This window comes from Panthera onca, chromosome C2 (assembly GCF_046562875.1).
Source record: "Panthera onca isolate mPanOnc1 chromosome C2, mPanOnc1 haplotype 2, whole genome shotgun sequence".
Classification (NCBI taxonomy): Eukaryota; Metazoa; Chordata; class Mammalia; order Carnivora; family Felidae; genus Panthera; species Panthera onca.
In genome coordinates this window covers 66,014,910-66,030,475 of record NC_138347.1, presented here as the reverse complement: position 1 = coordinate 66,030,475, position 15,566 = coordinate 66,014,910, and the positions used below count along the sequence as shown (strand labels likewise).

At 46.2% G+C, this 15,566-nt stretch overlaps 1 protein-coding gene across 1 annotated transcript in view; it reads left to right on the top strand.

Annotated features, from left to right (window-relative positions):
* The window catches only part of GPR156 (G protein-coupled receptor 156), a 68,767-nt gene extending 54,213 nt beyond the window's left edge, over window positions 1-14,554 (top strand). The window contains exons 7-9 of the mRNA XM_060639873.3: window positions 22-258; window positions 6,505-6,663; window positions 11,024-14,554. Coding sequence (XP_060495856.3) covers window positions 22-258; window positions 6,505-6,663; window positions 11,024-12,358 — 1,731 coding nt within the window. The 3' untranslated portion in view covers window positions 12,359-14,554. The remainder of the gene's footprint in view (window positions 1-21; window positions 259-6,504; window positions 6,664-11,023) is intronic.
* Window positions 14,555-15,566: the final 1,012 nt, after the last annotated feature.

The following is a 15,566-nucleotide window of genomic DNA, read 5'->3' as shown; positions in this document are numbered from 1 at the left end:
GGTTCTCTTCTCCATCTCCAGGGCCTGCTGCTGCTATATGGTGCCTACCTGGCTGGCCTGACTGACCACGTCAGCTCTCCTCCTGTGAATCAGTCTTTAACCATCATGGTTGGGGTCAACCTCGTAGTAGTGGCCGCTGGGCTTCTGTTTGTGGTCACCAGATACTTGCACTCCTGGCCCAACCTGGTCTTTGGACTCACATCTGGAGGTATCTTTGTTTGCACAACCACAATCAACTGCTTCATCTTCATTCCCCAGGTATGCTCTAAGGAGAATGTGGCAGGCCAGTCCTTGTTGTCATTCCAGAGGCTTCACTGGGCATGATAAACTGCTCACTTTGTTTTCTACTGACACTTTTGGGTACCATTTCTTGGAGAGTCAGAGGAGGGCAGATTCCCAGTGAGAGCTGGCTCTCTCTGTCCTTCCTTCCTTGCTCCCCTAAAGGGGACAGCTCTGCTCCCGGTCAGCAAGGAGGGCAGGCCCTAGGGGCTGGCAGCCGCGGCAGCATGTGTCCACCCCTGACAGGCTGCCTCACGGACCTGCCTTTCCACTTAGCCTCCAGTCAACCTCACACTCATCCCCAGTCCCCTCTTCACCTTGGTAACGTCATTTCTTTCACTAGCCTGGGAATGAGGAACCTTTCTTTCCTATCTGAGATTGCAGAATCACAGAGGAAAAACTCATTTGGGAATTTATGCAATTTAAAGTGCCTTTTCTTTCTTTTTATTAGAAGAAAATATGGATCATTTCTTTTTACAATAAGGAGAGATAAAAACTGAATAAAAATGTGTCTCATAGTATGGGGGCTAAGAAAAAATATCAAATGAGAGAGGAAGATAGAAGCAGAAATATCCAGACAGCAAAGAGAAAGAAAAGGAGTCAGAGGGAAAGGAGAAGGAATCCATAGACTCTGAAAGCGATGTTAAATTATTCATGTTATGCCCTAGGGTACCACTGAGCCACATATATCTGAGTTAATGACCTTGGCATTAGGCACCTGTCCTGTTTCACTCTATATCTCCTTTTCTTCCCCCGAGGCCTATCTCCTCCCTCTACTCCCTTTAGACCCTATCTTGATTCCCTTTGCAGCTTGAAGTTGACTATGAATGACTTCATGAGGGAGCTAACTGATAATTAAAGTGTTGACTGAGGTAGAGTTACGACTGCACTTTGGGGCATGATGGTCCGACACAGGCATAGTCTTCTTCCCTTTCGTAAATTCTCATTAAAATATTCTGCAGAATAAACAAATACGGAAAATCTGTAGCAGCAGCACTAAAAACCAAGGTTGGGTACTGCATCTGTACTAGAAACCAGGGGGGTTTTTGCTGAATCTCTATGTTATAAGAACTAGATTGAAGGAAACCATGAGAGCTCCAGCTTATTTGTCTGGGATTTGGCAGAAAAGGGCTATGAAAAACAAGGGCTGTTCCCTTCTGGGAGATGGGGAAAGGAGAGTGGGCAGGCATCTTTTGTGTAGCCCACCCCTTAGGCTTTGTGGCCAGTGTTGTTGATTGGTAACCCATCCATCCATTGCTAACCCCTTTCTTCCTTACTCACCTCCACTATATAGGCTGAAAGAGCTCAACACTTGCTTTGCCAACCTCCCTTATAACTAGTGGTACCCATGTAATACCATTTTGAACAGTAAAGGTTTTCTGGAAGGCTTTTGAGAATGCTTTTGCTTTCCTAAAAAAGCCAGAGGCATGGCTGGCATCACCTATTCTACTTTCTTCCTACCTTGAATGTTTGTGATGTCTGGAGCTATGGCAGCCATCTTGTGACCATGAGTGAAAAGCAAAGAGAATATATATACTGTACTAGGAAACTATAGCTCTTCTCATGTAAGACTATAAATTTAGGAGGAAAGGACCTATGAAGAGATTCTGCAGTTCACAAGAACGGGACTACAAACTTCTGAAGACTTGGAGAAGCTGTCATCCTCTGAAGTAAAATAGTGTTTAGAAGAGCTCTGATCTGTCTCAGCAACAGGATTCAAAGGATACTGCCTCTTTTCAACTAAAGTGAACCATCAAGAAAAGGACATAATCTTAGATCATGAAATACTGAATAAGGATGAAAAATATTCTGTTAAACTTAATATCCCAATAAAAGCATTGAATAGACAGTTGGATATGGCAAAATATTGAATTAGTGAATTAATTTAAGGAAGCAGAAAACAAGGAGATGTTAAAAAATGAGAGGCCAGTTAAGAAAATATGGAGAACAGACCTAGGATACAATTTGGAGCTAATAAGAATCTCTGAAAGACAACAGGATTAATTAGGGACAGAAGTAATCACCAAGAACTATTAAAGGAGAGCCTTTCTGATCTAAACAAGACCTCTATCTGAAAATTCAGTGAATCTGCAACCTCCATGATATGGCCCTACTTGTATCTTCCCTCTCCACACTCACCTCTGTCCCTTTTGAAGCCTAAGTCTCGGATGCAAGACTTCCACTCTCTCTGGTGTTTGAAGCCTCAGTGGTAATCTTTAGGTACACTCCCATCACAGACATAAACATGCAGGACAAGGTTCGGTTTGGAATCTAACTTCCAGGTTTGATCTAAGCAACAAGCACCTGGTTTGTTGAAGTGGGAGTGGAAATTGAGTTATTGGGGGGTACAGGAACTGGGTGGACAGGCAGCGTCTGCCTTTCTCTTTCTGTCTCTCTGTCTCACTCCCCCTTTTCTTCCTAGCTGTCTTGAGTTTCCATTCTCTTACTCTGTCTTTCCTTTTCTATTTTCTGTCTCATGCTTTATCTCCTCTTGAGCTGACCATGACTAAAAAAATGCATTTTATAGTTTACTGTATTTTAGGTTTAGGAGGTAGATTCTTTTTGAAAATATAAAAGTAACTGAGGCTTGTCAGCTTTTTGTGTGCCTCTGAATTGATTTTCCCCTCTGGCCTTTGGTAGAAGAAAGATTCTCCCTGTGAGACCAGCACCGTGTATTCCCGGGAAAATAGGACGGCTGAACAAATTTGGAAAAGGTTTGTGAGGAGAGCTATATGGGGAGGGGAGGCAGCAAGGAGGTAAACTGCTGCTTGCAGCTAAACCTTCAGACTGGACTGATGGGAGGGGCTTATGGAAGGAAAGGCACAGATACCTCACGGGCGGCTAGGTGGCGCTAGAGAGCTGAGTGAAATGGCTGACGTTTCTGAAGAGGCAAGTGGACCAAAGAGCACTCTACACAGGCCCTCAGGAAATGCCTAAGTGTTTATGCCAAACACTGAAGTCATCACCAGCAATGAGCTAGCCTGTACTTTTGTGACCTGAACGTGACCCATCCTTACACACATCTCCCCCCTCCATCCCTCTGGCTCTGAGAGGCAGGTGAGTCCTGAGATAGGACATTGTTTTTTCATCTGAATCCCTGAAGTGTCTCATCTGCTCCTGAATGAAGGTATTTAGGAATTTCTACACTGCCTTATCATTATCTGTATACATCCCAGCGCCCCTACTAAATGGATGAACTTTGTAAAAGAAAACTTCCTTCATTTACTCATGAAATGAGTACTTATTAACTGCAGGAAACATGTAGCTAAACACATGGGGCCCGACCTCTGAGTCTAGTAGGAGCAGATGTGAAAGGATTTATAATATATGTGTCAGGTGTTTGAGGAAGGCATGTTACATAATGCTGAGTAAGGGGTGCCTCAGTCTGGGAACTCAGTGATACCTTTTCAGAAATTAGGGGTGTTTGGGCCCAGTCTTAAAGGAGGAATAACAGTTCACTGAGCAGACTGGGGAAGGACAGCGGGTGGCATTTTAGAGGGGGGACATCATGCCCAGGGGCAGATGTACATGAGAGAGAACAGGGTATGTTTGGAGCACCATAACACTTCTGCACTTTGCACTTAAAAAAAAAAAAAAAAGCGTTTATTCATTTTTGAGAAAGAGAGCATGAGTAGGAGAGGGGCAGAGAGAGAGGGAGACAGAGGATCCGAAGCAGGCTCTGTGCTGACGGTAGGGTGCCCGATGCAGGGCTCAAACTCACGAACCATGAGATCATGTCCTGAGCTGAAGTCAGACACTCAGCTGACTGAGCCACCCAGGTGCCCCTGTACCTTGCACTTTTTGAAGCACAAACTGAAACAAGGGGCGAGTAGAGGAGGTGAGAGAGGCACATGGGGTGAGCTTCTGAAGGCCCTGGTTTGCCTATTAGAAATTGAGAGTTAATCCCAATTCCTAATGTTTTAGTTTCCTATTGCTGCTGTAACAAATTACTACAAATCTAGTAGCTTAAAGCAATATAAAGTTATTATCTTAATAACCCTGGAGGTTAGAAATCTGAAACGGGTCATATTTGACTGAAATCAAGATGTCAGTAGGTGTGTGTTCCTTCTGGAAGGTCTAGGGGAGAATCTGTTTCCATGCCTTTTCCAGCTTCTAGAGGCTGCCTTCATTCTTTGACTCGTGGCTTCTTCTTCCATCTTTAGAGCCAGCAGTGTGGTGTCTTCAAATCTCTCTCTTTCTGACCTCTGCTTCTATGGTCACATCTCTTATTTGGACTCTCCTACCTTCCTCTTAGAGGGTCTCTGGTGATTACATTGGCCTTGCCCAGATAATCCCGAATAATCTTCCCTTTTCAAAAACCTTAACTCAATCACATTTACCAAATCCCTTTTGCTGTGTACAGTAACATATTCACAGGTTCCGTAGATTAGGAGGGGAACATCTTTGGGGAAGCATTATTCAGCCTACCACACCCACATAGCCCAGAGGCTGAGAAAAGAAGAAAATGCTTGTCCTACCAGAGGAAGTGCCATGGAGAGGTCCTGAAATTGTGACCTGAGGGCCATTTGTAGCCATATTCCAGAAAGCCAGAAGGGTCAAGTCCTAACAACCAGGATCTCCACAGAAGAGAGGAGGATTTAGTCAAGGGACACCCTGGCCCCACCCAGCCAGCTTAGTGTGAGACAGACCAGAAGCTCTGGAGGTGCCCTTACACCAATGTTGAGCAATTCTTCCAGCAGCCCTGCAGAGAGGAGGTGGTACAGGACAGAAAGGAAAAGCTATACTTAGCTATACTGCTAAGAAAACAAGGGGGGCCCGAGAAGGAACAGAGATACTTGCAGCACTGCTAGGGTGAGTGCTGGGAGAATAACACTGGAGGTTGGCTCTATCCACTCAAGACCATAGAGTCACCCTGTGGTGCCAGGCTCCAATAACTCCTGAGTATCAAGGTTAGCTGACAGAACCCTGGGGAAGGGGACTTTGAGAAGGGCATATAAGGGGAGGGTCCTAGCCTGACCCAGCACATATCACGCAGACCCCTGATACCATGAAGGACTCATGCTGAATCAACAGAGAATCCAAGACTTGGGTGAGAATGTATTGTAGTTGATGGCAGAATTTTAAATCCTTTCAGCTTTACCACATTTGGGTTACACTCCATAGGCAGAGCTTAATAAATGTCTGGTGAGGTAGCGAATAAATTCCAGGATCCCTGTGAGGCTACCCACAGACCCCTCAGCATCATTTCTAGAGCCAGGGTACCAAAGTGCCCAGTGTACATCACCAGGACTCTTCATTAGGAGAATTCCTTAAGGGAGAAAGAGAAGCGTTGAGCACTGTGGTCTCCCCTGGCCTTCCTGTTACCGGCATTTGCCACATGGCAACAGTATCCCAAAGGCCCTAGACAGTGCCCCTGTTTGTGAATGTTCTCTATTCCCTTCCATCCCTACTAAATTAGACCAGCCCAGGCTTCCAGATCGTTTCTCAAAACCAGTTTCTCCTGAAAAACTTTCCCTAGAACCCCCACGTTAACAGTCTCTGTCTTCATCAGCTGTGCTTGAGGACATGCGGTGTGGCACGGTGCCCTGCTTACAGCTGTGGCTGGGCTGCTAACTAGCTGGAGGGCCTTGAGAGGTCATACTCCTTCTGAGTCTTTCCTCACTTGTCAAGTAAAAAGGACAGTCAGATCTCAGACCTAATGTTCTATCATTTCTATGGATTTTTATTGACATTTGTGGTTTTCTATCTGGATGAGACTTGATTATTGACTTGGGTTAGAAGTCTTCCAGCAGGAGCAGTAAGTACACCATTATTACTCCAAAAATGAGAATAATTAAGAACAGATACTTACCACCAAAAGCAGTTTCATTTGAAACATATAACGTTTAGATTGCTTAATCCTATTAGAGCTCCTAAATTCTGGCTTGAGAATATGGCTCTAGAAATATATTTCAACTCTGGTTTGCCTTGACCAGTCCACTAACAGGCAGGTAGACGGGGCAAGCTGAGATTATTCAATTTTATCTACTTGTCAGCTTCTTTCTTTGGCATTTTTTAAACCAATAATGACCTCAACATTCTCTATACTTTCTGTCATTACCGTTTATGAACTTGCCAGAGTAAAGTACATTTTGAGGAGAGAATAGTTTACACATATGTACATATCTGTGACACTGTAATTCCTTGATATTTTTGAAAAAGAGTGAGAGAATGTGTTTCTGGGAGTGTAACTAAATAAATAACATGTGTTCTTTTATTTAACAGCTGAAACAGTGGAAGGCATTTGAAGAGGAAAACCAAACAATCAGACGCATGGCCAAATATTTCAGCACTCCCAGCAAAAGCTTCCATATGCAGTATGGTGAGGAGCAGAATTGCCACACTAGAGGAGAGAAAAACTCCATGGACAGACTCCTCACAGAAGTAAGCTAGACCCCTGCCTGGTGGATTCTCTGTCAGGAAGAACTCCAGTCATGCAGTGGTGGGCCCCAGAGGTCTCATTGCTAACATTCTTTCTTAGCCCTCTGTTCCCCCACTTCCTAGCCACGTCCACTTCCCTCAGCCCCAGGCAAAAAAAAACAGAAAACAAAAAACAGCATTTCCCCAGGGACCCACCCATTGCAGACACTCAGCTTACCCACTACATTCATTCATCGGCCTAGTGTGTGCCAGGCATTGTGCAAAGTGCCGATGAACTAAACAAATATAGTCCCTAGCCTCATGGATCTCAGGCTATTGGAGGAAATCAATGTTGATCAAGTAAATGTATAATTATAAATTGTGATAAGAATTATGAAGGAAGAAATAAGAGTGGTAAGACAGAATAATGGGTAGTGAGGGTAAGGGAACCTAATTAAAATGTTCAGAAAAGACGCTCTTAGCTGAGAGCTGAAGGTTAAGTACAGGTGCAGGGAAAAACATTCCAAGCAGGGGAACAGTGTTGTAAAGGCCATGAGTCGTAGTGGATCCTACCTTTTTCTGTATGACACATTCTCTCTTAGAGTAGTGCCCTCATTTCCAAGATCTTATGAGGCCCATTACTGTCCTTTCCAGGTTTGAACTAGAGATTGCAATCATTTTACCAACCCAGAAAGTCAAAAAGTGTCTAAAGATGGGGTAGAGGGCTTATTTGTTTGTTTATTTATTTGCTCAAGATTTTATTTTTAAGTAATCTCTACACCCAATGTGAGGCTTGAACTCACAACCCTGAGATCAAGAGTTGCAGGGACAGAGAACTTAATGGGGCCTCTAAATATCATAGTAGCACCAAGGGAGGACTGGGCAAACCCAAGCCCTTTTTCCTTCTGTTCTTGAGCCAGGCTTGGCACCTCTCCCAGAATCGGGCAGTGTAATGTGTGCTTGAAGAAAGCACCTGGAAAAGCTTGAGGCTGCACTGCCCCGGAAAGGAGACACGGGACCCAGAGGAATTAGTTTTTTGCTCTAACAAAATTATATTTCATATTATTTTCAGTACAGAACATACCTGAGTAGGTGCTGTGTGGGAAACTACACTTGTTTGTAACTGGATTGACACCTGGGTCTCAGCTGTCCCTGAATGAGAGGATGGTGTGATGGGGACCCAAGAAACACAACCAGGGAAGGGATTAATGGCCGCCAGCACCTGCTGCCTGTGCTTCTCTGTTCCCTCCCTCCACACTCTTGGTTTGGAACTTTTCAATCCATCAGAGTAATACCTCTCCATATTTTTACTATTTATGAGGCATTCAGGACTTTATTTCAAAGCCAGATTTCTTCCTACCTGGCAAGGGAGTAGCATTGCCTTTGATACTCTGTGAGGTCTTCAAAGAAGCATTTTTTGTCCAGCTAAACAGAAGGCTAGAAACTTGGCGAGAACATCCAGGATGGTTTTTATTCACAATCAGCTAATGTTGGAACAGCCAAGTGGCCTGACTCTTTAGCCTTATGGTAATTTGTGACGTGCTTTTTGTATTTCTGCCACACTACCCTGTTTCCCACGCAGTAACTGAATCTGCTCTTTCCAAAAAGATGTCTTGAGTCTGCGGAGGGAGGGCCCTAATAGAAAGCAGATGCAGAGGCAGTAAAAATCCTGGCCTCCTCCCCTCAGTGCCCTACACCTGGAACATCTTTCCCAGAACAGGCCTGAGAACAAGTATCCTGTCCCCAGGCCTCTTCACAAGCCCAGAGAGCTTCCAGTATCTGAATCTCCAGTTCCAGCACTGCCTGGTCGATAAACACAAGTATCCCTCCCGCCTCCACATGTGCACAGACCCCTACTCCAAGCTTCTTGGTTGCAGGTCCCTCTTACGCAGCCCCATCTGTCGCCTCATGTCCTCCTCTTACTTTCCTACAGTCTTCTCACTCTTGCCCCCCTTGACTGTATGGCTAGAGGTCCCCCAGAGGCTGTTTGAGCAGCATGCATCACTGACTTGCCAGGTTGTGGAAAGACCAGCAGACAGAACCTTCTCAGAGGCTGAAGGACCTCCCTTCTACACACTACAGCAGAGGAAATTCACCTACTAGTTTACTTTCTTGAACCATAGAAACAAGAGTGTGACTCCATTTCTCCTTATGGCCTGCACCCTATGGAACACACCTGTGGATGTTTTGCTTCCCCAGATATGCCAAAAGCAATAATTAATAAGTTCATTTAAATGTAGCTGCCATGGTAGGTCAGATTTTGGCCTCACAATGGCAGTGCCTCACACCATGCCTTTAATTAGTATGCAGCCGTGGAGAAGACAGAGCCCCACTTCCTTTTCTGGAACAAGGGAAATTTACTGTTTAGGCTGACGTTTCTAAATCTGTCACCAGCCAGCTTCAGATGTTTGGTTTGCTGGGAGAAAAGTATTCCTCCCAACTCAATGTTTACCCTGTTTTTCTACACTCAAAGAAATTTATGGATAAGGCACAAAAAGTCAGCATTCAGAGTTTACTTGCTGGGGTAGCTGTCATCAGCTGGTGGCTTCCCCCTACCTGTGGGGGAGTAGAGACCTCCTGAAGGTAGTATCAGAATGTGCCTGGTGGGCTTCAGGGGGAGGGGATGGTGAGGAGGAAGAGGGTTGGGGTCCCTTCTGTGCAGCCAGCTTAGTCACACCTGTGAGATCCTCAGAGAGATATCTGGCACCACCCAGATATCATGAAGAGCCTGAATGAATGTCGCCTTGTTACTCATCTACTCCGCTCCTGGTGAGTCCTTGAGTCATCTACTTGCCCAGCTACACCCCTGCCTTACCACTCTGCAGGTGAGCACAGGGAGGATGGGAAGGCAGGCACTCAGCTGCGAATCCTTTCTGCTTATTCACCAGTTACTCACTGATCCTGGACTCTCTCCGGATGATAAAAGAAGTAGACTAACCCAGGATGAAACTGGAGTACCAATATTCGGAAAATCACCCTCCTGCTTATAAGTAGGGAACAGGAGGTCTGCTCAGAGTTGCTGCCAGAGGGCTGTTGCTGGACTCGTTTACTTAAGTTGCTTCTCCCTTAAAGGGTCACTTCTGGGCAACTCTCCCATATCAACTTGAGGAAAAAAACCACCAGTTCAGTCCATAGGCAACTTGTTTCAGGGAGCCTAAAGAAAGTAAGTATTCTTCTATTTGTAGGGCGTAGTATATGGACGTCCAGATGCTCACCCTCAGCTTTTAAAGAAGATAGCAATAAAGAGGCAGTATTTTGGTATTTGGACAAACACTTCCTAGAATTCAGTGTTTGTGTTATTACCCCCCAAACCCTCGACCATCATCTGCCCCATCAGCTCTCTTTTGTGCTCTGCTGCCTTTGAACATCAGAAATTTCATCAGGTGGACATAGGTCTGAGCTAGACGATCACCTGCTGTACCACCAGAGGATGCTCGGGGCACACCCTCCACCACCCCTCCCTCCCACTTCATGGCCCCTGATCTTGCCACTAGAACGGGCACGCCTCTGCAGCTCTCAACTGCCAGCTCTCCTGGGAATACCCTGTTGACCAACTAACAGCCATGCAGCAGGTAGGCAGCTCAGCAGTGGAACTGCCCCAGTCTGATTCATCTTCTGGGCTCCATTCTAGATCTACTAAATCAAGCTGTCAGGGATTTGGTCCCAACTATTCTCTTTAAACAACACATAACAAAATAAAAAGCTTCTTTAATAATTCTGGTGCCTGCATTTCTTTAGGAGATACAGACAGCTGATGGTGCCACATGGTAGCTTTGGCTCCCACCCCCAAGGTCCAACCAAAGGAGGTGATAACACCATCCTGAGATTCTTGTAGCACACCCCCCTCCAACTCTAGTCTTATCTCTTTGGTTCAGGATTCTCCACTCTTCTCTCTGTTCTTCCAGTTTTCTAGTCTGTTTAGCAAGAGGCAAGATACTTATTTCCTCATTCATTCATCCCCTTGAGGTACGCCTGAAATTTGTCTGTGTTTTGTGAAAGTGTGACAAACCTAGAGTTGGGTCATCTCAAACATTATTCAGACTGGTGTTTTGCAGGTTGACCTGACCCCCTGAGCTCTGAGGAAAGGGGAGAGGGTGCTGCAGCAGCCAACAAAAAGCTAATGCTATGCCTCCTCCGACCTCTTCCCACAGACGATGCCACATTTATTGAGCACCATTTGTCAGTTATTGTGCTAAGCACTTCACTCACATCAACTCATTTCACCTCATGGAGCTACCTCCTCAGAGCCTAAGATCACAAGCCAATACACAGAGGAACGGGGATTTAAAGCAAGGTTCTGATACCACTCTTTTGCCGCCGTGGAAAACAGTGTTAAAAACCCTCAGAGGCATCCTTTATTGATGGTTTTGCTTTTATTTTACAGAAAAATGCTATGATTGAAAGCCTGCAGGAACAAGTAAACAACGCCAAAGAGAAGCTAGTGAGGCTGATGTCAGCTGAGTGTACCTTCGACCCCCCAGAGTGGGCCATTCCTCCCACCTCTTCCCACAGCAAGAACAGCCTGACTGCAGCCTCTGCCCACAGCCTGGTAGCTCAAGGGCCTTTGGAATGCCTCTCTGACTCTCAGAATGATACCAGTATAGTTGCCCAGGACTCCCAGAGCACCTCAGTGCCCTCTTCAAGTGTACAAAGCCTGGAGGGGGCTGTGAAAGACACCAGCTCCTCCTCAGGGCAGAAGGAAAAAATTTCTAACTTCAAAGACTTTTCTGGTCATTTAAATTTGGGCTGCAGCCAGAAGCCACAGCCTGAGCAAAGCCGAGGTGCAGAAAGAAGAGACCAAGTACCCATGAACCCCCACCAGAGTGTCATACCAGGTGGAGAAGGCCCTGTTCCCCAGAGACAAGGGCAGCTGGAGAACTCAGAGGAGCCCCAAAAGCGGCTGTCAAGGGTCAATTCAGTGATTAGGGAGAAGCTTCAGGAAGTCCTGCAAGATCTGGGCCTGGGCCCTGAGGCTCCTCTCCCCTCTTCCCCATCCTATACACAGCAGCCCTGGAAGAACCCCCAGAAGATTCCCCTCTCCAAGGAGCTGGGCTTCAGCCCGTACATGGTGAGGAGAAGGCGGGCAGCACTGCGGGCTCGCTCACACTTTCCAGGCTCTATACCCTCATATATGGGGCATCGGGCAAATAGGACTGTATCTGGGGCACATGGTGGGCTAAATGTGCAGAATAGGGACAGTCTCTGCCTGGATCCCCAAACTGCTGGTTCCAGGGCACCAAAACCCTCTTCCAGGAAGCCTTCACTATTCCCAGATCCACAAGGCAAGCTGGGCACCCTGGAGGGCAGCAAACAAAGCCAGACAGAGCCCCAGGGTACCAGAGGGAGCCAGGCAGCCTTTGCTCACCAGCCTTCTGGCTCTGACCAAGCACAGCGTCCTGCCGCCCCACACCTATCCAGAGCTTCACCAGACGTGCCTGAGCAGTGGCAGCTGCTGTCCCTGGGATTCCCAGACTGTCCATCCATGTCTTCTCCGTGCAACTACCTTGACACTGAGTCCAGCAGTTCAGATGAGTTCTTCTGCCACTGCCACCGGCCCTACTGTGAAATCTGCTTCCAGAGCTCCTCTGATTCCAGTGACAGTGGTTCATCAGACAGTGACCCTGACCCTGCTGGGGGGCTGGCTTCCTGGGAAAAGCTGTGGGCCCACTCAAAGCCTATCGTGAACTTCAAAGAGGACTTGAAACCCACACTGGTGTGAAAAGCAGCAGAGTGGGTGTGGATATAGAGGTTGGTCCAGGACAAGCCATACCAATGCCTATAGGAGGAAGGCCAGTTCTGGCCTTTAGGGAACAGACCAGTGCCCTGAACTGATCAAGCTTCTACCATGTTTCAGCTATGCTCACTTGAGTACTGTGTTACCTTGAGCACTTCTTGATCTATTAAATGAGGGGGATTGCCTATCTTGTTACTACCTCACAGCATTCCTATAAAAGACTCCAGTGACCATAAAAGATAACTTCTCGATAAAAGGTGCTAAGTGAGAACAGAGGGTTTTCTATCCTGGTCAGCCTGTATTCTACAAAACTCTTAATATATGCTAGGTGGGTCACTATATGGACTATACAGATGGAAACATGGAAGGAAAATTTCTACAGAACCAGAGTTGTAGACAGCGACCAATCAAACTGGCCTTCGGATGGACAGGCCTGCTAAGAAGATAGGTCTCTTACGTTCTTGGGTGCCCCACTCTTGGCAGGGGATGGTTTTACTTCTGCTGAAGCTTGTGAACACCACCGCCCTAATTTCCAGCTTCTGGCCAGCCTCGGCTCAGAGCCACCTTTACACCACTATTTGGTGTACATGTGTTTCCACCATTATGGCATCTCACCATCATCCCTGAGACTGTCAGGTCTCCATGTGCCCATAGGCTACCCAGATCTCACTCCTGACCTCGGATAACACCAGAGGCCCAGACTGTCTCCTGGTCCCTGTGGCCCTTCCCTTTGACTCTACCAGGGGTACGGTTTTGTACTGGGGGTGTAGGATCACACAATGATGGTTTCTGATGGGGTAGGAGAGGTCCTATTTGTCAAGAGGTATTTTGGGGGCCATTGGAATTACATGACCACCAACAGCTACATAAACCCGGAAATAGAAGATGGGAAAATACAAAGGAAGAAATGGGGGAGAGGCAGGAAAGAAAATAGGTTTTGAATATTTAACTTGAGTCTGGCATGGTCCTCAGCAATATAAAATTTCAGTAATTCCTTATGATATCCCTGTGCAGTAGGTGCTCTCGTTCCCATTTTACAGATGGGGAATTTGCAGCTTAGAGAACTGAGGTCACTTCCCCAGACATCACACTGCTAGAGAGTGGCTCGTGCATGACTTGCCCTCAGTTCATGGGACTCCAGGTTGGTAGATTTCCCTGAGGACACATCTCTTCACTCATTCTCCTGAGAGAGTCTGGCAGCGCTTGGCAGGCCAGACGATAAAGCAAGGGTAGTGTAGGGAAGCTGAGAGATGCTCACCTTGCAGTTCCAGATCACAAAACTGGGTTCCTGGCCTCAGGTAGCAGCCCTCCACTTCTCACTGCCCCAGGGGCCCACCCACACCTCCCAAGGGAGCCAGGGAGTTGGTGAAGAGTGAGTGCCAGGAACTTAACCACCACCAGTGCCACAGGGAAAGCACTGGTGGGTCCACTTTGCTTTAAGCGATTGTTGTTTACAGGCTGTCCCCTGCCCCCACCCACTGTGTGTCTGTCTTTGTGTATACACATTTGTGTGCAGGAGTTTGGGCCTCATTAGAAAAGCTTGGAGCAGGGGCACTTGGTTCCAAATCTCTCCCAGAAGATTTATCCTGAATGCTCAGGGCTGCCGACACCTCGGGAATCTCCGGACACTGGACTGGGAAGCCCTCCTGGTAGCACAGATTCCTCTATCGTTTACTTTTAAATACAAATGTCATAACTTATTCTGTGTGTGGGTTTGTAGCTTCCACCTGTGCTGTTTGTATGCTGTCCAAACGACCACTTAATAAATAAGAAATGTCTCCCCAAACAAGTCTCTAGAAATTATAGTCCCGTGCTGCAGAGGAGAGGAACAGAGAAGCCTCTGTGAACCACCAAGGGAGTGGACACGAAGCAGCTACCAGAGTTGCCACTGGCTCAGCCCAGGTTCCAAGTAGATCTTCTGCCAAACTCACATTTGTAACAGATTCTTCTGTGGTCTCCCTGTGCAGCTTTCTATCCCAGAAACACCTGCCCCAGTGGAGAGAGGAAACTCTGGAGACCCTTGACTCTTCCCCCACATGGTGGCGGGTCCTGTGGTTGGGCTTTAGCTTCTTTCATTCTAGTATGTCACCTCTAGAAGTCTATCACTCACTTATGTGGACTATGCATGCTTTAAACCTGGCAATCCCTCTAGCCTTCTCACTCTCTCTGCAACTATACCGTCAGTCCCATCACTTGGCACTTCCACACCTCCATCCCTCTTCTATCTAGAATTTCTTTCTCCACTTTGTGCACCTTGTGAATTATTCATCTTTCAAGACTCAGGTAGAGTCTTGAACACCCCCAAATGGAATGGACTGATCCCCTAGTTAAAGGATATTTTGGGGTCCATATTTTGAACTCCACTATATAGAAACTTCTATTATCCATTTTACCTAGAATGATTTTGTAACCTTTGATAGACTTGATTGAAGAGATGAAGAATCTACCCTGAATTTTCCTTTTTAGTCATTTGGTTTAAAAACTATGTGCCAAATATCATGACAGCCCCCAGATACTGTCTCCAAATCTATTGTTTACTCTGTGTACCCACCCCCACTCTTCACCAGCTCCTTTCCTAAATCTTTTACCCCAAACCAGATAATCCAGTGATAAAATTCTTAGAAGGATGAGTGTGTCATGACTTTTGGATGCTCTTGACTGTTAGGCTCTTGAGGAAAGGGCAGTAACTTGTGCAAAGGAATCCTGGAGAAGGAAATGTTGCTTCTGCTACTATGCTCTGGATTATGCATATCTATTGGTTTTAAGGTCTGGCATGGAGCCAGACCTGATTCTGACCCAGGCATATGTTGTTCTGCTGATTGAAATCTTGGGGTTGGAGGTGTCCATCCTGATTCCAAAGTCTATTCCTGTCTCTTGGCCTGTGACAAACTCTTTCCTTAAAGGATCAACTTGGCTTTCCTGGAGCTCATAGCAGAGAAAAAAGCATCAGAATGTAGGAGGCTTGTTTTTAAAGAACCATATCATTTCTAAAATGGTAAAGAGAAAAGTCAATGTAAGTTCCACAAAATCTCTTCTGTGTCTGTATTGATTTTATTATGTTTAAATGTGTCTCCTCCACAGATTGTAAGTTCCTGAAAGCACTGAGTGTGTCTTCTGCATCTTTGTGTCCTCCAGAGTAGCCATCTGAGAGCTTTGCATAAAGTATAAGCACAATAAATGTTTGATGGATGGA